We start from the raw sequence: 21787 nt of genomic DNA, 5'->3' as shown, positions 1-21787 counted from the left end.
TATATTTGTGGGATTTTGAAATGGTAAAGAACAGCACTTTTGTTTTTGAGGGTATTCTACTGTGTAACCCAAAGTAGCAGTCCTGCCTCAGACTCCCAAGAAGTGGGATTACAGGCTTGGGCCGCTGTGCCCCACTAGCAACAGCAGTTTTTAGAAGTCAAATAAAGGGGATGGGGAGGTCTGGAGGTGGTAAACATCAGGCTACTCCCAATTCTCTCCTCTAGTTCACATAATCAATTTCTAGGATGTAAAATTTTCCCATGCTCCATTTCCCTATTCCTGTGGTCTCCATTCCTCATCACATGGCATCTCTTGTTGCTAAAGCCTGTTGTTCCTGGCCTTCTTGGTGGTTGGTTTAGGAGTAGGTAGTTATTTAACCAAGAGGGAGCTTGACCCCATTCAGGTCATTCCCTACCCTGGGTTAGACTGTGTGGCCACCTGTGAAGAACCACTATGGAGAACAGTAACTTTGATACATGTGGAACTCTGGTACATTCAGTCTTTCTCATTGTAGTATGTGTGGGGTTGTTTGTTTGTTTGTTTTTTACTTCATTCCAGGGGATAAATAGATGCAGAAAGCTTGTTTTACATTTGTTGTTATGGTAGCCCCACCCCTTAATTTGTCTAAGCATATTGGTCTATTTCTTCTTTTCCTGGTACTGTTGTTGCCGATGTTAACCATTTATTGCCTAACATGCCTTGCTCTTGGGGTGCTAACGTTTTTTTGACTGCTGTGCAATCATGACTTACTGCTAGTAAGTAGTGACGAGTAACACAAACCGAGTGTAATTAAGTGCCCAAATACATAGCTCAAGGGCAAAAATCTCCAACCTTGAAGTATTGTGAAGCCTGTGTGGCCCAGGAAAGGCAGGACTGGGTCTTGGCAGAAGCTCTTGTCCCTCTCTCCCACAAGCACACCCCTTTATCTAGAGACACTTGCTCTCCCTCCAACCCCCAACTTTGACTTCTGCCTTCCTCTGTGTTGGAAAGGCAGAGCTGGGAAATGGAGGAGGGGGCGTGCCGCTCGCTTCCGTACTGGTTTATGTCCCTGGCAGTCTGGGGGAGGTGCTGGACTAGCGGCCCCAGTCCAGCTGCAGCCGCCCCGTGTCCCAGGCCCTGCCCTTTGCAGCTTTTCTAAGTCCTGAGGCTCTGGAGAGTGGGCGTGGGAGTAGCCCTTAGCTGAGGCTCCGAGGTCCTCCCGGTTGTTTAGGGGGCCCCAGGCGATAGCCACGATTCTGGCTTGCAGCCAGGGGAGGGAGCTTAGGGTAAGGGGAGGGCCCTGAGGGAGGGGTCAGACTCCTTAGGAAAGAGTTAATGCGAAGAGGGGGAGGGGATAGGACGAAGAGACCGAAAGGAAGGCTCAGGTAGGAGGACAGAGGAGGGGAGGCAGGCGGGGAGAAGGTAGCTGCCTAGAGCAGACGTCAGAGGTAGGGGGCTTTTCCCCTTTGCACCTCACCCCAGACCAGCCAACTCTAAACAGCGGCGGTGACTTTCAGTTTCATTTCCACGGACCCTCCTGCCTGGGCCGCAGCCGCCGCCGGGATGCCCAGTAAGTTCAGCTGCCGAAAGCTCCGGGAGACTGGCCAGAGCTTCGAGAGTTTCCTGGCCGAACGCGGACTGGACCTGGAGACAGATCGTGAGCGACTGCGGATGATTTACAATCACGACTTCAAGCCCAGGTACGGGCTGGCCCACTGCGGACCCCAAGGCGCGGGACCAGCGCCCCGGGTGGTGGGGCCACCTTCCCGCCGCGGGTGCATAGGGCTGCAGCCCCGGGCCGATCAGGCCAGGCCGGTCCTAGCAAACCTCCGGCGCCTGCCCACGCCCAGCCAGCGCCACCCCTAGCCCGCGCCTCTGCACAGCCCGGCCCGGCGGGGAGGGGTCGGTGACCACGCGTGGCTCGCAGCGGCCGGGACTCCGTGGTGGGGGAGGGGAGCCCCACAGAGAAGGCGCTGCGGGCGCGGGCTAAGCGGGGATCCCCGCCCCCTTATTGAGGGAAGACTGCCTGCTGGGTCCACGCTGCGGGAGAGCCGAAGAGGCCCTGGGTAGGCGGGAGAATCTCCGGGAGCTTCAGGGAGAAAAGAACACAAACTGCGTAGGCAGTCAAACCTCCATTAGCACCTGTGGCTTCTCCATGGAGACCCAGGGCCAGGGACAGCCTCCTGGAGGCCCCTTTTTCCCCATAGCTGAAGATATTTGGTTTCCTTTTCCTGTTACCACCCAAGTAAAAAAAAATCAAAGAGACTTCTGTCACCTTCAGAAACACTTCTATCAACAGGCTGCTGCCTTGGATGGAAAAAGCAATTTAGCTGAGATGAGTAGAAAGGTGCACTAATAAACAGGGGAATGGGATTGGGCTTTAACAGATTTTGAGAGATTTGCGTTGCAACTGACCAAAATGCTAGTATGGGTGAGATACGGCTGCTGTTACATGATTTGGGGCGAGCCTTAGACAGAATTAATAATGGACGTGTGGCTTGAGGTTAGGGAAGAAGGTAGAGGTTGCCCGCGTTAACCAGAAGGTTACTGTTATTCATGAACATGTCTTGAAAGGAGCATTAAAGGGGTTGAATGGCTTCTGAAAAAGAGGCAAAGATCTGTATCATGTTCTACACTGTGCTGGGCACTGTGGGAGCACACAGATGAAAACTATGCAGTAAACAGCAGGGTATAATACGCATACAGCATAGTCTATAGTATGCCACAGGCTGAAATGATGCTAGGAGTAGTATGGGAAATTATTAAGGAAGGTATAGAGCACTTACCACAGGATGGATAGTCAACAGTCTCCACCCACATGTTCACCTATGTCCACAAAGTGCAGTGTGGCTCTGAGCACAAGTCTAGTACTTTGGAAGTAGGGGAAAGAGAGCACTTCACTCCAAATACTCCAGGACTGCTAGGGATACATAGCAGACGCCTGGGTGGTGTTTACTGAATGGAAACATCACACACCAAGAGCAATTCTTGCTATAAACAGACCAGAAGGTTACATATGGAAAGTGGAGGGTGAAGAAATTGATCAGATCATCTGAGCCGGGAAGTTTCTCACTAAGCTAATTTATCAGGATTATTATTTGTTTTAGTCAAGTTTATAACCACACAGGCTGGCATCAACTTTTCAAACTTAAGTGGTTCTCCTGCCTCAGGCTCCCAAGTACAGGAATAGCAGATTTGACCAAAACCACCATGCCTGGCTGGCTAATACACTGTTGGATTTTTATCTTTTGTTGTTGTTGTTGGGGTTTGGTAGGGTTTTTTAGGGTTTATTTTTATGTGCACATGTGTGCACTATATATGTGCAAGTGCCCACAGAGGTCAGAAGAGGGCGTCAGCTTCTGCAGAGCTGAAGTTATAGGCAGCTTTGAGCTGTTGAACATGAGTGAGCATCTAATTTGGATGCTCCAGAATCCAACTCCAGGCACAAAACCATCACCTCTCAAATCCTGTTTTGCTTTTGAGGCTGGATTTCATGTAATTCAAGCTAGACTGAAAGTTACTTTGTAGCCAAGGCTGACCTTGAACATCTGATTTGATTTTCCTCCTACTCTTGTGCTAGAATGACTGGCACACCCCACCACAGCTGGCTTTGCTCCTGTTTTTTCAGTTTATTTTTCAGTGTTGGAGCTTGAACCCAGGGCTTTGCACTTGTTGGCAAGCAAACACTCCACCACTGAGCAACATCTGTCACCTGTAGCCCTAAGGTAACTTTGCCTGTATGCACTTGTATTTTACCCAAATAAACTTCGACACTGGCCTTGGCCTTGAAAGACAGATAAAGTTTTAGTGCTCAGAGGAGGAAGAAAGCCTAGAGTGTTGGGTTTATATCCTGTCAGGAGACCCATTCAACAACAACAACAAAAAACAAGGAGGAATATCTGACTTGGATTTTAGAGACAGTCATGGTGAGTAAAATGTTCTCAGAGTCACTCCAAAAAGCAGAAGTAGTAGGTGTTGTCTCATGGCCCTCTAGCCTTCTCAGCAGCAGAGATTTCCACTTGAATAGTTTACTGTTCATCCCCACCCCTTTTAACAAGTTCTTCTGCATCCCTAATTGACCTTGGTGACCTTGAACTCCTGCTTTCTCCAGTACTGGGGTTCTACCTAGCTTTGTGTGTGCTAGGTGAACACTCTGTTACATACTGATTTACATCCCCAGTCCCTCCTATTCTGTGTGTGTGTGTTGGACTTGGTCATCAGGTTTGATGGCAAAGCTCCGTTCCCCCCTTCAGCCATCTCATCTGCTCTACTCTGTATTCTTTAAACCCAGACCATGATTAATTGCTTCTTCCTCTAGATTCTCATAGCTTGCTCTTTCTACTTGGGTATAGCCTATTTCCACCTAGATAACACTGCATCTCATTAGAACTCCACTCCTGTCCTCCCAGTCACCATCAGAGTCCCCTGCTTTGGAAGTTCTGTGTCTCAGCTCTCAGTCCTCAACCTAGAGTTTGTATGTAGCAGATGCCCAGTAAGTGCTTGCAGAATCCAATTGAATTCCAAGAGAATAGTCTAGAGCGAGCACAAGTCACCCTTCTCAGGAGTTCTTGGGACCTTCCGGCTAAGAAGAATAAGTACTTTATATTGAATGAACAGGAGGCAGGAGCCCACCAGAGGTGACAGAAGAAAATGATTTTGCTTTGTTAGTCTCCCCGCCCTGCCCTTGGTGGGTGGGGCAGGGTGGTGAAACAAGGCCCTGCTAGGCTGACCTGAAACTCATCGTGTAGCCCAGATTAGCCTAAATTTTGAGACAATATTTTTGCCTAGGCAGCCTTCAGACAATCTCCTGCCTCAACCTCTTGAGTACTACCAATGGAAGCCTTCCTTTCAAAATAGGAGATTGACAGGCTGGCCTAATAACACATATCTGTAATACCAGCTTTTGAGCATTAGGGGGCAGGATGATCAACAATTTAAGGTTACCCTCAGTATATAACAAGTTTTAAGCCAGCCTGGGCTATATAGGGCCATGTCTCAAAAAATCAAAAGCACCTGCCACCCAATGCTCAGGGACCATCAAAGAAGTGGGGTCAGCCTTTAATCCCAGCACTTGGGAGGCAGAGGCAGGTGGATTTCTGAGTTCGAGGCCAGCATGGTCTACAGAGTGAGTTCCAGGATAGCCAGGACTACACAGAGAAACCCTGTCTCGAAAAAAAAAAAAAAAGTGGGGTCAGAAAAGTATGAGAGCAGGCAGATAGGGGTGCTGTGGAATGCTGTTTTCTGGACGCAGCCCATGAACTCAACAGTGGTTGTGTTGCATCCACAAAAGTTCAGCATCAGTGGGGAAGGAGTTCATAAGGCTCCTGCTAGCTGATGATTTATTGGAAGTTGATGGCTGCTGGACAAGGAAGGATTTTTTTTCCCCTTTGGGACAATGGCAGCTGGTAGGTTAGCCCTGTCCCAGTGCATGGCACCACAGGGGGCTTGATGGATTACGTATTAAGGCAGGGAGGGAGCGGCCTGAGGAGACAGCTCAGCTGGTAAGAGTGCTTACTGCCAAGCCTGACAACCAGAGGTCAATCAACCAGAGAACAGAACCAATTCCCAAGAGTGGTCCTCTCGCACACCCCTGCTGCACACTGCACATACAGAAGGGAAAAAAAGGGTCTTGAACCAGAGAGGAAGGTGTGTTGGTAGAAAACTCAGGAAGGTGGAGTAAGGGTGGATATGATCAAAATATATTGTATACATGTATCAAATTCTCAAAGAACAACTTCTATTCATCAAAAGCAGGGGCTGATGAGGTGGCTTGGGGATTAAGAACACTTGTTGGCTCTCTCTGGAAACCTGTGTTCAATTCCCAGAACCCACAGGGCAGCACACAACTATCTGTAACTCCAGTTCTGGAACCTTTTGGGAACCTCTCCTGCTCCCTGTAGGCACCAAGCACACCACAAGTGGTACATAGACATACATATAGCATAACACCTGTTCACATGAAATAAAAATAAATCTTTTTTAAAAAATCAAAAGTGGGCAGAGAGATGGCTCAGAGGTTAAGAGCACTGGCTGTTCTTTCAGAGGTCCTGAGTTCAATTCCCAGCACCACATGGTGGCTCACAACCATCTGTAATGGGACCCAATGCCCTCTTCTGGCTTGCAGGTGTACATGCAGACAGAACACAGTGTATACATAACAAATAAACCTTTTTTAAAAAAAAAAATCAAAAGCAATTCAACAAGACTGATATAATAAAGGTTTTAGAAATAAAATACAGGCCGGGCGGTGGTGGCGCACGCCTTTAATCCCAGCACTTGGGAGGCAAAGGCAGGTGGATTTCTGAGTTCGAGGCCAGCCTGGTCTACAGAGTGAGTTCCAGGATAGCCAGGGCTACACAGAGTAACCCTGTCTCGAAAAACAAAACAAAACAAAAAAAAAAAAGAGTAAAAACATCCTTTTAAAAAAAATAGAAATAAAATACGGGAAGAGCACCCTCTCAGAGGCAAAGGGGAGGACCAATGGGGTCAAGAACTCTGGGGGGGTAGGGGAGACCAGGAAGGGGGAAAACATTTGGAATGTAAATAATTTTTTTTTAAGGCAAACTGAACCAGAAAGAAAGAAAGAACCCTTGGCTTCTTGCATGGAGCGTGGTTTGGTATCTTCTCCTTTATTCCCAGTATAAACTGCACTATTTTGGTACCCTAGTTCTACACGCAGCCTTCACAAAACTGTGTCTGCCTTAAAAAAAAAAAAACAGCTCACCAGGCAGTGGTGGCACATGCCTTTAATTCCAGCACTCTAGAGACAGAGGTATCCCTGAGTTCAAAGATAGCCTGGTCTACAGAGCAAGTTCCAAGGCAGCCAGGGCTACACAGAGAAACCCTGTCTCGAAAAACATAACAAAACTCAACTGTCTACCTGAAACAATAGCTATGTACTTTGTTCTATTACTGACTCTTGATTGGTGTGTTGTGTCTGTGTGTGCTCGCGTGTGCATATGCATGAAAGAGACTCTAAGTCTGTGTAATGTAGGTTGGGCTCAAACTGGCAATAGTCCTCCTGCCTCTGCTCTCAAAGTACTGGGATGTCATGCATGATGGCTCATGTCTGTAAGTCCAGTGGTTGGGAGGTAGATGCAGAAAGAACACAGGTTTCAGGCTAGGCTACATAGCTAGGCTTTGTCTCAGAAATCCTAAAACTTAAAGTCAATCCTGGTTTTGACCCACTAATAAGAACTGCAACCCGAGTTGGTAAAGCTAGATGTTCCTTAAGACAGACCAGATACCACGTTGGGCTGGCTTTCTTTTTTCTTTTTTCTTTTTCTTTTTTTTTTGATTAGTTATCATTAGAGCAACAGAGGTCCCTTGCAGGGCAGGGTGATGGAGACTAAGGGTGTTTGCAGTCAGGAAAGCCTGCTGAGGAGCAGAGGTGGGAGTGGCTGAAATTTTTTTGGATGGGTGACTAGACTCTGCATGGGCAGTCTACTGGCTAATGTTGCAAAAGTGAGTCGTAACCTTGGTACTTAGCACAGCACCCAGTAAGTTCCCAGCAAAGTTCTGCCGGTACAGGGGATGTTGCTGACCTTGCACTATAACTACAATTAGTGTGACATACCTAAGGGTTAGCTGGGTTTGTGCAGCATGGAGCTGTTGTTAGTGGTTGGCTCTGTGTTTGCTAACCCGGCCTATGGAGGGGATTGACCAGGCATGAGAGAAGAGAAAGCCAGAAGTACAGTCAAGAGTAACAGAGCCTAGAAAAAAAATGACAACAGATATGACCAGGCAGGTGTCAGAGGCAATGTAAAAGACAAGCTTGGTGAAGCTCATGTACGATGTAATCTCCTCACTTGAGAATCTATGCTAGTTCAAGGCCAGTCAGAGCTACATAGTAAGATCCTGTCAGCTATCCAACTGACCAAGGAAATAAAAATTTAAATATGATACTTTATAAAAAAATTTTAAACTAGCCAGACATGTGTCACGTGCTTGGTAGGGGCAAGAGGATAAGGACTTTGAGGCTAGCCTGAGCTACAAGAGACCTAATCTCAAAATAATTTTTTAAAAAACAATGGTTGGATATTCCCCCCCCCCCCATATTAGGGACTAGGAAAAGGGCATTCTGAAACTCGTACTAATGAGAACATAAATTTGTACAGCTGGTTTAGGAGACAGTTTTGAAGATTCTGTTGTGCTGGGTATGGCGGCATATACCTATAAATCCAGCATTTGAAAGGATGGGATTGTAGAATCATGAGTAGGAGGCCAGCTTTTCTCTTCAAATGGAAATTACCTTTTTACCCAAGTTGTACAAGTTTATTTGTTCTCTTTGGCCCACCCAGAAAGTCTACTTCCAAGACTACTATGTCTTGTTTAAAAGGACAAGGTGCGTGTGTGTGTGTGTGTGTGTGTGTGTGTGTGTGTGTGTGTGTGTGTATGAGAGAGAGAGAGAGAGAGAGAGAGAGAGAGAGAGATAGAGATATTATAACATCAAAACCTGTGGGCAGCTTGCCTCTGTCATCAGGGAACTGACTACACCATTTAAATTAAAGCTGTGGTACTTTCTGCCACTAACTAGGAGGAAGATGGCCATAAAGCATTATCACAGAATGATGCCTGTTTGTGTGTACAGAGTTAGGAGTACTTATCAAGTAGGAACTGAATGCGTGTTCTACCTCAGCAAGAGTTTGGAGTGAAGGCCTTTGACACTGCATGTCCAAGCCGGCTCACTTAAATGTCCTAACACCTGAATGAGTGCTTTTCGTTTCTCCTTATGCCTGAGTAAGTTTACATACATAGCACCATATCTTCTGTCTTTTTCTATCATGCTTTTCACTGTGGACTCCTCCATAGCAACATCCCATTTCCATTCCTCTTTAAATCATATGTATTTAGTGTGTACTTGTGTAGAGGTCGCAGGACAGCCTCTGGGAGTCAGCTCTTTCTTCCCACCATCTGTATGTAGCTCTCAGGGATGAACTCAGGTTATCAGAATGAACAGCAAGAACCAGCCTTCTGTTTTCTTTGTTGTTTGTTTGTTTGTTTGTTCGTTTGTTTGTGATGTCTAGCTTTAGCTGTCCTGGAACTCACTATGTAGTCAGGCTGGCCTCAAACTCACAGAGATCCACCTGCCTCTGCCTCACAAGTACTGGGATCAAAGGTGTGTGCTACAACACTCAGCCTAGTTTGTTTTTGAGAGTGCATCTTACTGTGTATCCCTGGACAGTCGAAACCTTTTATACAGACTAAGGTAACCTCAGATTTGGGGTGGTCTTTGGCCTCTGCTAAGATTATGGGTGTGAGCCACCATGCCTGGTTCTACCAGGTTCTCTTATGATTCTTCTCCCTCTCGAGGCTTCTCTGTCTTTCCTTACTGTTGGCCTGCGTTGGCCTTGGCTATTTGAAGACTACTAGAGCTCTCAGGGGAGGTCCCAAGCATGAGTCCTTGATTTGTAAATACTATCAAGGGACTGACTGCCTAGTATTTTTAGGTTCTGACCTTGACTTTGGTGCGAGCCTCACATAACCAGAGCTGCCGATGGACCACAGGCATCTCAAACCCAATGTGTCCAATGCAAATGTGATGGTCCTCCTGGCTACCTACCTTCTCCTTCCTCAGCAACAGTCCCAGGACCGAAGCCCCTGACCTGGGTATTCTAGATGCCTCCTTCTTTCCACTCTCTTTTTTCCTCTCATCAGTCACCAAATTCTGCTCATTTGCATCTTGAATACAATCAGTCTGCCCTCCTCTGTCTCTATCACTGCCTCATTCAGGCCTTTGGTATCTTTTAACCAGACAACTTCAGTGGCCTTCTTCTAACTGGTCTCCCTACCTACAGTCTTGCCTCCAGCATATCCATCCTCCAATCCTGGTGCCAGAGTGATTTGAAACGCACATATGATCTTGCCACTCCCCTGCTTAAAATCCACCAACTGCAGTGGTTCTGTAACCACAGGGTAGCCTCTGACAAGGGCTGAAAGTAAGTTGTTACTGCTCCTCCCCTCTTCCTACTAATACAAACACTAACAATAGCAGCTAATGTTGACCAAGCATTTCTCCCCATGCTTTCAAATGACTTACCATCCTTTTAAAAGAAATCATAGCCTCTTCAGTGTTGTCTGAATCGTACTGCTCTCCTTTCTAGGGATGAAGGAGAGAGGCAGAGACACAGGGAGATGTTCTGAGCCACAAGGACCTTACTGAGTTCTCTTATAAGTGACCATGCTGATTTAGCCCCAGTGATGGGTTACTAAGGATCACCACACAGTTGCTAGGATAAACTAACAACCTATCAGTCCTGACAAGTACTGAGGAAGGTTATCACTCCTCCAGATCTTGACTTTGTTCATCAAGTATGTCATGTGTTTGGGACCATCCTCAGTCTCCTGGGTACCAGAAGGGGAAGTGAAGGGCTGCTGAAAGTCAAGGTCAAGTCTGGGCTCCTTGGCCTACCATGAAAAACTGTCAGGCTCTGCCCATCTCTGCCACCTCCTGCCATCCCTTTCTTTGAACTTTTCACTGTAGTACAAACCAACTGTATGTGACATTAACCATTACTCTCCCTTACTGAGGTCTGCTTTGTGCCAAGCACTGGACTAAATGGTTTCCTACAATGTCAGTACCTCAAGTGCACCTCATGGTGCCCCTTTAAGGCAGGTCTTCTTTTTTTTTTTGGTTTTTCGAGACAGGGTTTCTCTGTGTAGCCCTGGCTATCCTAGAACTCACTCTGTAGACCAGGCTGGCCTCGAACTCAGAAATCTGACTGCCTAAGGCAGTCCCCCATCTTATTTATTTTTCTTTTGGGGGCAGGGTGTGTGTGTGTGTGTGTGTGTGTGTGTGTGTGTGTGTGTGTGTGTGTGTGAAAAGTAGGGGTTGGTTTGAGTTGGGTGGTTTTTTTGTTTCTTTGTTTTGTTTGGTTTTTTTGATCCTAAGGTTTGAACCTCAAACCTCACAAATGCTAGATAGTACTCTTGGCTCTGAGCTCCATAGATCTCAATATTTGAAGAAAGCGAAGTGTGATGGCGAGGCCCAGCTGAAGCAGCTTGGATGCACGGCCCCGTTGTACCTGCCCATCAGTTTGCTCAGCTTATGCTGCCTTTGCCCAAGTGATGCCCACTCATTCCTCAGAGACCTGCCCCTACCCGACAGTCCTCAGTGCCCTGGCTTGGGCTAGTGAGCTGCTCCAGGCAGTCTCAGCAAGTAGGCACCATCACTATGCTGGACCATATGGGGTGCTCTCTGAGTGTTCCTCAAGGCCTGGATCTAGGTCCACCCAGCTGCAAGTGCAGTGCCTGGCACCTAACATGCCTCCCTCAGTGTGTGTGGAGTAGATTACACTGAACTCCGTGTGCTGAGCCGGGAGGCTGTCCTGCTGACCACTTTTCCTGTCTTCACCTCTCTAGGCACAAAGCCAGGCTAATTGCTCTCGGGAGAAGGATCCTTTCCCTTCCTGCTTGGTTCCACCTGCACCCTTTGACTTCCGGTGGAAACTGCTGTCCGATCCGCTACCTTGCCCACACTCTGGACATCTCTGCTCTCTCTGGCCCCTTTCTCAGCCCTCCCCACAGTCTGGGCCCTGTCCCTTCCTATGAGCCGTCTTTTTCAGCTTCCCCTGAGCCTTAGCTCTTTTCACTGCACTTTTTTTTTTTTGTCCCAAAAATAGTTCCCCGTTTAAAAAAAAAAAAAATCTGTTTTTCTCTCTGTCTTCCCTCAGTCTTCCCAGCCAACAGCCCAGTGTTGAGCTTTTCTCCACGGTGCTGTTAAGCTGATTATTTTGTGTTGGAAAGCCCCAATGCCTTGCTTTAAGTTGTTAAAACTTCCTACCATCCCTAGCCAGAGTCTCTGCCATGAGTCCCATCCTGCCTGGAAGCAGGGCTGTTGTGTCCCTGCACAAAGCAGCCCTCAGGCCTTCCCCAGCACCCTCTCCACAGCCTTCCTTCACTTCCCAGTATCCTCTGCTTCTGGCAGCTATGGGACCCCTGCCCCTGGCTTCTCCTCCATGCTGTATGGAATGAAGATTGCCAATCTGGCCTTCGTCACCAAGACTCGGGTCAGGTTCTTCAAACTAGACCGCTGGGCTGATGTGCAGCTACCAGAAAAGAGGCAAATAAAGCCGGGATCGAACATCAGCAAACAACACAGATCCCTGTTGGCCAGGGTCTTTCACGACAGGTGTGTGAGTGTGTGTGTGCCCTGTGAGGGGGCAGGGAGGGCAAGGGAATGGGATATCTGGCTTAAAAAACAATGCCTTTCCTTGGGCTAGGGTAAACCCCCACCCCCTCAAGGGAGGAAGAGAGGCAGGAAATAAATCTATGGTAGAGGTAGTTTCCAGACACATCTGACACTTGACCAAGTTCCTAAGCCTAAAACCTTCCCTGAAGCGATTTCAGTCCAAGCTCCTCCCTTACCATACCCCCTTGCCTCCCACTCTCCCCAGGGCTGAGTATCTTCATGGGAAGCATGGGGTAGATGTGGAGGTCCAGGGTCCCCATGAAGCCCGAGACGGGCAGCTCCTAATCCGCCTGGATCTGAACCGCAAGGAGGTCCTAACGCTACGGCTTCGGAACGGAGGAACCAAGCCTGTCACCCTCACTCATCTATTCCCACTGTGCTGGACGCCCCAGTTTGTCTTCTACCATGGAGAACAGGACCTGCCCTGCCCACTGGGCCCAGGTGAATGGTCTTCTGCGGGGCGGTAGGCCTCTGGTGGTCTCTGTCCAGTGAGCTCCTTCCTTGTGGTGGGGGTGCTAGGTCGGGTTGCTGCTTCACTCAGCTACCTTTTTTCAGGTGAAAGCTATGAACTCCATGTCTACTGTAAGACCAGCATTGTGGGTTACTTCCCAGCCACTGTCCTCTGGGAACTGCTGGGACCCGGAGAGTCAGGATCAGAAGGAGCAGAAACTTTCTACATTGCCCGTTTCCTGGCTGCCGTTGCCCACAGTCCCCTGGCTGCACAGTTGAAACCCACAACTCCCTTCAAACGCCCCCCTCGGCTCACTAGAAACCCTGTGTTGACCAACCGCATCGAGGAAGGAGAGAGGCCGGACCGGTAACTAGATGTGATGCATGGGCACTTGGGAAGACTGAACCAGGAGACAGAGCCCCTTCCCCATCTGTAGATTACTCCCTCCTCTGGGTCTTGTGCCTTTTATATCAGAGGAGCAAGCTGCATGAGAGTAGCAGATCCCAGCATAGTGTGAAGACTCTTAAGTTCACACTGGGTAGGGAAATGGCAGTGTGTTATGGACCTTTTCCAGGGGCTCTGGCACTTTCTCCATACACACATTCATAGAAGGATAAGCATTTTAAAATAATGAGTAGCAAATGCAAACCATGTAGTTAGGTGTTTATAGTTATATGTTCCTTTTGTTAAATATATGTATATATTTATATACATACAAATTGACAGCATGTGTGTGGCCCCGGATTATGTCCCCAGCACCACAATGGATGCGTGCTTGTAACTCCACCACTAGGAACTGGAAAGCAGGAATTGAGGTCAACCCTGGCTACTGATTGAGTTTGAAGCCAGCCTGTGCTGTATAATAACCTTTCTCAGGAAAAAAAAAAAAAAAAAAAGACAGGAAGAAAGAAAAGATGTCTGAAAGATTATATACCAAAAAGTTAAAGTTGACTGTCCCAGAATGGTAAGAATGTTACTTAATTTGAAATATATGGCTTTAGTGTTGTTTCTTCAAAAGATCATATATTGCTTATATTTGTGTATTTTTGAGAGCCAGGCTGTGTAGCCCAGGCTATCCTGCAACTCATAAACCTTTTGTATTCTTTTCCACTGCTAAGTGCTGTCCTGTGCCACCACCCCCAGCTTACAAAATATTTCTTTTAAATATTCCAAGTATTAGGCTTTACGAAAAAAAGAGTGGTCTAACCTTGGACCAAGCAGCTGCATGAGCTAGGGAGTACTGCATTCCTAGATGGCTGCTGACCACACCACAGAAGTCGTGGTAGAAACGTTTCCTGCAAGCTCCATGGGGACATTTCCAGAGTCTTTGAAGATGAGGTGTTTCTGTGTTTAGGACATGCTTTCTTTCATCCCATAGAGCCAAAGGCTATGAACTAGAGCTAAGTTTGGCCCTGGGGACCTATTACCCACCCATCCGCCTCCGACAGCTGCTCCCTACCCTTCTTCAGGGACCAAGTATCTTCACTTCCCCAAAGGAGGTCGCGGAGATCAAGTAAGTGCCAGCCCTTGTGTGGTTCTCCCTGCCTTCCTCTCTCTGCTGGTTTCTCCCTGTCTGTGCTCACTCATTAGTTTACCTTGAACAGTCCTTGGCACCCACAGCATGTTCAGTGGGTATGAATGAAAGGAGAACCCCAGAGCGGGGGGGGGGGGGGGTGTCTGACCCACCATGATCCTGCTACAACTCAGCCATCCTTACCAGAGCCCAGTTGGAGACAACCCTGAAATCCAGGAACTATGAGGCGAAGCTCCGGCTGCTGCTGCACCTGGAGGAGCTGCAGATGGAGCATGACATCCGGCACTATGACCTGGAGTCGGTACCCATGACCTGGGACCCTGTGGACCAGAATCCCAGGCTGCTTACGCTGGAGGTTAGGGCTCAGACCTGCTGTGGGAAGGGTGGGCCCATGCCAGTCAGCTTGAAGGAGGTGACAGTGTAAACAGGACAGCCCAACAAACATAAAAATGCTTCCTATTTCAGAGGGTAAGATTCCTGTTCCCCAAAACATGCCAGAACAGGGCAGTGTGTTTTCTTTCTACTTTATTTTAGGCAGGGTCCCATGTAACCCAGGCTAGTCCTCTTGTGTCTACCACCCCAGTGCTGCAGTTATAGGCATGGCCCACCATACCCAGTTCATCTGGGTAGTAGAATTTTATAATCTATATTTTTGCCACCAGCTGTGTGACATTGATGAGTCCCTTGTTTTCTCAGCTTTAATAGATAATTCTGAGACCCCTTTCAAATGTTTACTTTTTGGTTTTTGAAATCTTATTTATTTATGTGTGTGTGTGTACAACATACATAGCATGTGTGTGGAGGTCAAAGGACAGTTTTCAGGAGTCATTTTTCTCTTTCCACTATGTAGGTCCCAGGGATCGAACTCAAGTTGTCAAGCTTAGCAGCAGGCACCCTTACCCACTGAGTCATCTCACCTGCCCTCACATATACACACAAACTCAGACTTACTTACTCATGAGAATGAATGATGCACAGGTGGGAAGGGAGACAGCTAAGATGATGAGGGAAAGGTTATTACAAGACGGAGTTTGCACCAAGGTGCTAAAGGCAAAACTGGAATTGAACTGGCCAAAAAGCAGCTAGCTGGACTGGGGACATTGGCAGCATCTTAAGATCCTACCCTGGGGTTCTTGGATTCCTAGTCTAGATGCCTCTAGCAGCCTCTGGACCTTTCCCCGATTCTTCCTTTGACTTGAAGGAGAGGGAAGCTGGGATGAACTGGGGCTATGAGGCCAGAGCCTGGGGCTAAGGCCCTCCAGTGGTCACCCATTGGATGGGAAAGCTTGCTTTTGTTCATACCCTGCAGGTTCCTGGTGTGACAGAGAGCCGTCCCTCAGTGCTGCGGGGTGACCATCTTTTTGCCCTTTTGTCCTCTGAGACCAACCAGGAGGACCCTGTCACCTACAAGGGTTTTGTGCACAAGGTGGAACTGGACCGTGTCAAGCTGAGCTTTTCTCCTAGGTAAGTGTTGGGAGAACCAAATCACCAAAGCAACCTCAAGGCTTCTAAGTCCTGGGCATAGGATAGGAGGTCTTGCTTTCAGAGAGGACTAGAACCCTGGGCACAGGGTTCACAAGCTGTGTGAATGGCTTCCTCTCCAGAGACCTTTGTAAGGACTCTTTGGGAAGGGGGAGGGAGTGGAATGGTGGGAGGTAGAGAGAGTGGTGATTTCTTTTGTTTGTTTGTTTTTGTTTTTTCGAGACAGGGTTTCTCTGTGTAGTCCTGGCTGTCCTGGAACTCACTCTGTAGACCAGGCTGGCCTTAAACTCAGAAATCCGCCTCCCTCTGCCTCCCAAGTGCTGGGATTAAAGGTGTGCACCACCACTGTCTGGTGCTGACTTCTTACTACCCACTCCACCTAACTACAACTCTCCCACTTAATTCTTTGCCCAAAGCCTCCTGAGCCGATTTGTGGATGGGCTGACCTTCAAGGTGAACTTTACCTTCAACCGCCAGCCTCTTCGGGTCCAGCATCGGGCCCTAGAGTTGACGGGGCGCTGGGTGCTATGGCCCATGCTTTTTCCTGTGGCCTCCCGTGGGGTCTCGCTGCTGCCCTCAGATGTGAAGTTCAAGTGAGACTGTGGGCAGGGGCCCTGGGGCTACTTGGGGTGTGGATATTGGGAATGGATTCTCAAAGCCTCTTGGGATACTGGATGACTTCAAATTCATATTCCTGGACCCTTTGCCTTCCAGGCTGTATGATCGGAGTCTGGAATCGAACCCTGAGCAGCTGCAGGCCATGAAGCACATTGTGAGGGGCACCACCCGGCCTGCCCCCTACATCATCTTTGGGCCTCCAGGTACCGGCAAGACTGTCACATTAGTGGAGGCCATCAAGCAGGTGAGGCTGAAACGTAACCCCAAGGCCTGTACTGACTCAGGCAGCCCCCCAGCATATGTCTGCAATTATATTGCCTCCAGGGACCTGAATGTTCCTATACTTGAACAGTCATTCAAAGAGGAAGTAGGGAGTTAAGAGTCATTGTGCCTGTTGAGTGTTGGTATGTAAATATGCAGACATGAATTTATTGATACCCAGCACCAAGGTGTGATCAGAACTAGCAGGCGTCTGGGAGGCAAATGCAGTCTCAGCCCCCTGTCACAGAACACACCTGCCCAGACTATCTTTTTGTCTCAGGTAGTGAAGCACTTGCCCAAAGCCCACATCCTGGCCTGCACTCCATCCAACTCAGGGGCTGACCTCCTCTGTCAGCGGCTCCGGGTCCACTTGCCCAGCTCCATCTACCGTCTCCTGGCCCCCAGCAGGGACATCCGAATGGTACCTGAGGACATTAAGGTATGTAAGGAAGTACAGAGGGCCAAGGGACAGTGGATGCTTGGGAGGCTCTCAGAGCACTTAAAGACTTGCTGTGTGACTTTGGGTGGGTCAGGACTTCAGTCTCCTTGTCTACAAAAGGAGGGAAACAGGTAAATAAGTGGTCCAGAGCCAAGGGGAGACGTGAGGAAGGGAAGAGCCAGGCTGATTTCTGATGCTTTCATAACCCATAGACCTGCTGTAACTGGGATGCTAAGAAGGGAGAATATGTGTATCCTGCCAAGAAGCACCTGCAGCAGTATCGGGTCTTAATTACCACCCTCATCACTGCCAGCAGGTAAGGAAGGTATAGGATTTATGTGTTTAAGTGCTAGGAAAAGTAATGGGTCGTAGGGCTAGGGAAAGAGGAAAGGTCCCTGAGGGCAGGGTGAACGGAAGGGCCAGAGTTCAGGTATGGTAGTTGGGTGCCTAGGAATGACCCCTGCTTGGCCTGACACTCCCAGGTTGGTGTCAGCCCAGTTTCCCATCGATCACTTCACACACATCTTCATCGATGAGGCTGGCCACTGCATGGAGCCTGAGAGTCTGGTGGCCTTAGCAGGTGAGGGGGCTCAGGATGGGTTACAGGTACAGCACCCCACACCGATTTGGTAATCCCACCATTTAACCTTTCTCCCCCTGCCTCCCAGGACTGATGGATGTCAAGGAAACAGGCAATCCTGGAGGGCAGCTGGTGCTGGCAGGAGACCCTCGGCAGCTGGGGCCTGTGCTTCGGTCACCACTAGCCCAGAAGCATGGACTCGGCTACTCTCTGCTAGAACGCCTACTCACCTACAACTCCTTGTATAAGAAGGGCCCCAATGGCTATGACCCCCAGTTCATCACCAAACTGCTGCGAAACTACAGGTATCACTGCCCCCTCCTCTGCTGCTCATCTCATGTTGTCACTGTGGCTGTCAGCTGGAAGAGGGGCGTCTCTTTGTAGCCCCCTTTACAGCTGCTTGTTTTAGGACTTTGCAGGTTTTTGGACCAATGGTCTGTCTGTATATTGAAGGTCATCAGACCAGAAAATGTCTTGATGGCTCTCTGATTTCTATGCAATCCCACAAATGAGGAAGGCAGGGAACATGTAGCTTTCCTTAAAAGCATTGTTGGTTGAATTACATATACAGCTGAGGCCTTTATCTTTGTGATTGTTATTTTTTGGTTGGTGCTAGGATCTGAGCACAGCACCTTACGTGTTGCTTTCAAGTGTCTAATGTGCATCCCCAACTCTCCTCTTGCCTTTGAGACAGCCTCTGTTTGTATTGCCGAGGCTGAGCTTGACTCTTGGCTCAAGCAATCCTGCCTTAAGCCCCTGAGTAGTTAGGACTGTAGGTGCATACCACCCTCACCACCTTACGGACTTGGAGTGAGTTTAGGCATCAGTGCTTAGGTGGGTTGTAGACCATCGGTGTGAGTCTGGTAAATGTGGGACTGGAGAATGCTCAGCAGTTAAGAGTTTTACAGAGAACCTGTGTTCAGTACCCACGTCAGGTGGCTTAGCCTCATACCTCCAGCCCCCAGAGGATGTGACCCTTGGCCTCCTTGGTCACAACGCACACACACATACACATAATTAAAAATATTAAAAATCTTTTAAGAGTCTGATAAATGAAAACTGGACAGTGGCTGCGCATGCCTGCAATCCCAGCATTTGGAGGTTGAGCGAGCAAGACAGGAGGATTGAGAGTTTAGGGCTAGACTGGGCTACACTGTAAGACACGGTCTCAAAAAGGCAGGGTTAAGATGGATGGGTAAAAGAACAGCTATACGTACCTAGCAACCCAAGTTGGATTTCCCAAACCGGTGAACCCAGTACAGATGGAAGGAGAGAACTGACTCCTCAAGGTTGACCTCTGACCCCCACACTCATGGCATAGCACGACTGCCCACGCCACTTAACGATAATTGTAGGAGTTCTGTAGGTGCTTTTGTGTCCATACTTAATAGTTTTCGGGGTGTAATGTAATTAAACAGTGATGATGGATGATAATTTTGTTTTCTGGACTATCTTTGTTTGGTAAACTTAAACCTGAGAATGAGTCCTAATTTCTGGTTTTTTAAGAGGAATTTGGCTGGTGAGTGAGAGCCCTGGCCTGGCTGCTTATTGGAGCCTAATTTGGCTCTGCTTTCTGCGGTTTGCAGCACCTGGCAGCAGACATTGATGAGTGTTACTGGGCATGGCTGGAGGGCAAGGGGCTGGCGTGGGGAGCACGTGACACGGAGCTCCCTGAGAGGTCTTTGATCTCGCTCTTTCTCCTCCTGCCTCCTAGGTCTCATCCCACCATCCTGGACATCCCTAACCAGCTGTACTATGATGGAGAGCTGCAGGCCTGCGCAGATGTGGTGGATCGGGAAAGGTTCTGCCGCTGGGAGGGGCTACCTCAACAGGTGAGGCCTAGCAGGGCAGGGCTCCCTCTTCCCAAAAACCTCTGATTCCATAGCTGGCTTGGACGGTGGGAGGCAGGGAGATGAGCCTGAAGGTTTTCTCTCATTTCATGGTGTCCAGGGCTTCCCCATCATCTTCCATGGTGTAATGGGCAAAGACGAGCGGGAGGGCAATAGCCCATCCTTCTTCAACCCTGAGGAGGCCGCTACAGTGACGTCATACCTGAAGCAGCTCCTGGCCCCTTCCTCCAAGAAGGGTAAAGCCCGCCTGAGCCCCCGAAGTGTGGGCGTCATCTCCCCGTACCGGAAGCAGGTCAGGCCCTCAGTCCAAGCTTAGGACTTACCTCTTTACTCTCCAGCACCCTGGCCAGCTGCCTGCCTCTGCCTCCCTCTTGTGTGAGAGTGAAGGCATGGAGAAGGGCACCTCTCCCTCCCTCCAGGTAGAAAAAATCCGTTACTGCATCACAAAACTTGACCGAGAACTTCGAGGACTGGATGACATCAAAGACTTGAAAGTAAGAGAACTCCCTCGAGTGCCTCTTATCTCTGCCTGTGCTGTGTCCCGTCCCACCCTGTTTACTCAGATTGGAACTAGGGTTTCCCCCAGGTAGTTCTGAGGTGGAACCTGGCCGCCTGCCTGTTTAACAAGCACCTGTGTCTATCTTATCAGTCAGGTGTGTGGCCTCTGGCCTAAGAATAAAGTCCAAACTCCCTAGACCAACCCCACCTGTCATGTGATAACACCTGTCATGTGATAAGGTTTCGAACTTTAACTGTTCGGCTCTACAGCGATTCAGATTAAAACCACTTAGAGAAGTTTAATAATGCCACTTCTTAGATCCCACCCAGTCAATTAGGATGCAGAGCCATGGCACTGGTGGGGGTTTTGTTATTGTTTTGGTTTTTTAAAAACATCCACAAGTGATTCTGATGTGTGGAGCCAGGGTTGAAAGCTGCCACTTTATGGTTTACAGGCCTCTCCCTTGGAAATTCTGACCAAATTGGTGGCTGTCTCTGGGGATGAGAACTCTCTCTGCTCAGTTCGTTTTTTGCAATGCCGTTTGCTTTGCTTTGAACAGTTTCCAGGCCCCCCACCCTATAACTGGCTCTGCCCTTCAGGCCCCCACAGCAGGCCTCCCGTCCTCTTCTGGGATCTGAGATCCTCTCACTCATCTCCAAGTACCCGCTGACTCATCTGTATCTCCCTGGCAGCTTTGTCCCCTAGAACAGGTCTGTCACAGTGATTCCTCTTAGGCGTACCTGCTCTAAAGCCCTGCCTCTGCACTCTAGGTGGGCTCTGTGGAAGAGTTCCAAGGGCAAGAACGCAGTGTCATCCTCATCTCCACCGTCCGAAGCAGCCAGAGCTTTGTCCAGCTGGACCTAGACTTTAACCTCGGTTTCCTTAAGAACCCCAAGGTTTGCAGGCTTGCGGGTGGCGTGAATCCTTCCACAGGGCCTGTCCCTTCGATGACATCACCACTTCTTCCTTCCAGAGGTTCAATGTTGCTGTGACCCGGGCCAAGGCTTTGCTCATCGTAGTGGGCAATCCCCTCCTCCTAGGCCACGACCCGGACTGGAAAACGTAAGCATTCCCAGCCCCCACAGTTGCTCTTAGTGACCACTGAGCCCCAGTCTAGGGCAGGTGTGTCCGTGCTAAGCACTGCCTCACTACTACCCCTAGTCGTCCGGTCTGCTGGTGTTCGCAATGCCCGCCCTGTATTAATGTGAAGTGGAGCCACTCTGCCTCAGATGTTAGCAGTGCTGAGCGTTTGCCTCCAGACTCCGCCCCTCAGCACAGCTTCCCATGGATGCCAATGTTCTGTACCCCACAGATTCCTGGAGTTCTGTAAAGAAAACGGGGGATATACCGGATGCCCCTTTCCTGCCAAACTGGATCTGCAGCAGGGACAGGACTTGCTCCAAGGTCTGAGCAAACTCAGCCCCTCTACCTCAGGTATGGATGGGCCTTGGTGGGCCAGGCAGGTGAAGTGTGGGAAGAGGTCAGGATAAACAAGTATGTCTTTTTCTTCCCTAGGGCCCCGCCATCACCAGAATCTCCCCCAGGAGCGGGAGGGTGAAGGGTGCCTGCCCTTACAAGTGGAGCCAGAGTGGAGAAATGAGCTCTGAGGGCACCGCGCCCGCCTTCTCACACCAGCCAAGCCTTATTGCTGCCTATCCCTGACCCAGAACCCAGCCCACCTGTCTCTGCACGAGATGGGAAGGCCGAGAAGTTTACAGCCCAGACCATTCCACCCCTTCCTCTGCTAGGGAAGACAACCCAAGCTGCTAAAACTTGGAGGAAGGGGACGGAAGAAAGCTTTTGTACCTTCTCCTTTCTGGGGATTGAACCCCAGAGCCTCAAATATGCTAGGCAGGCGCTCTACCGCTGAGCTGCTCTAAGACAAACAAAATGCTGTTCTATGC

The 21787-nt window shown here is 49.1% G+C and overlaps 1 protein-coding gene across 2 annotated transcripts; it reads left to right on the top strand.

The window, feature by feature from the left end:
• Nucleotides 1-854: 854 nt before the first annotated feature.
• Nucleotides 855-21784, top strand: Mov10 (Mov10 RNA helicase). 2 transcript variants are annotated; one of them, XM_076933058.1, is made up of 21 exons: nucleotides 855-1265; nucleotides 1497-1679; nucleotides 11906-12109; nucleotides 12375-12610; nucleotides 12725-12986; nucleotides 13999-14133; nucleotides 14341-14509; nucleotides 15464-15618; nucleotides 16053-16229; nucleotides 16351-16498; nucleotides 16796-16954; nucleotides 17167-17270; nucleotides 17437-17534; nucleotides 17623-17839; nucleotides 19249-19366; nucleotides 19485-19676; nucleotides 19804-19878; nucleotides 20654-20779; nucleotides 20857-20945; nucleotides 21196-21317; nucleotides 21399-21784. In XM_076933058.1, exons 2-21 carry the CDS (start codon nucleotides 1543-1545, stop codon nucleotides 21488-21490), a joined length of 3015 nt encoding a protein of 1004 aa, XP_076789173.1. In that variant the 5' UTR covers nucleotides 855-1265; nucleotides 1497-1542; the 3' UTR covers nucleotides 21491-21784. The 2 variants fall into 2 exon arrangements, with proteins under 2 accessions (XP_076789173.1, XP_076789172.1); XM_076933057.1 differs by having other exon boundaries at nucleotides 1256-1364.
• Nucleotides 21785-21787: the final 3 nt, after the last annotated feature.

The sequence above is a fragment of the Arvicanthis niloticus genome, chromosome 4 (genome assembly GCF_011762505.2).
Source record: "Arvicanthis niloticus isolate mArvNil1 chromosome 4, mArvNil1.pat.X, whole genome shotgun sequence".
Classification (NCBI taxonomy): domain Eukaryota; kingdom Metazoa; phylum Chordata; class Mammalia; order Rodentia; family Muridae; genus Arvicanthis; species Arvicanthis niloticus.
The sequence above is the reverse complement of the archived record's forward strand: the minus strand, read 5'-3'. Positions and strand labels throughout refer to the sequence as shown.

Excerpts from the sequence above, each read along its gene's own strand:
- Mov10 (XM_076933057.1), top strand. The coding sequence starts at position 1,315 with ATGCGAAGAGGGGGAGGGGATAGGACGAAGAGACCGAAAGGAAGGCTC. Across the intron at positions 1,365-1,496 it reads AGACCGAAAGGAAGGCTCAG|TTTCATTTCCACGGACCCTC; the intron begins GTAGGAGGACAG and ends GGTGACTTTCAG. Across the intron at positions 12,611-12,724 it reads GCCCTGCCCACTGGGCCCAG|GTGAAAGCTATGAACTCCAT; the intron begins GTGAATGGTCTT and ends ACCTTTTTTCAG.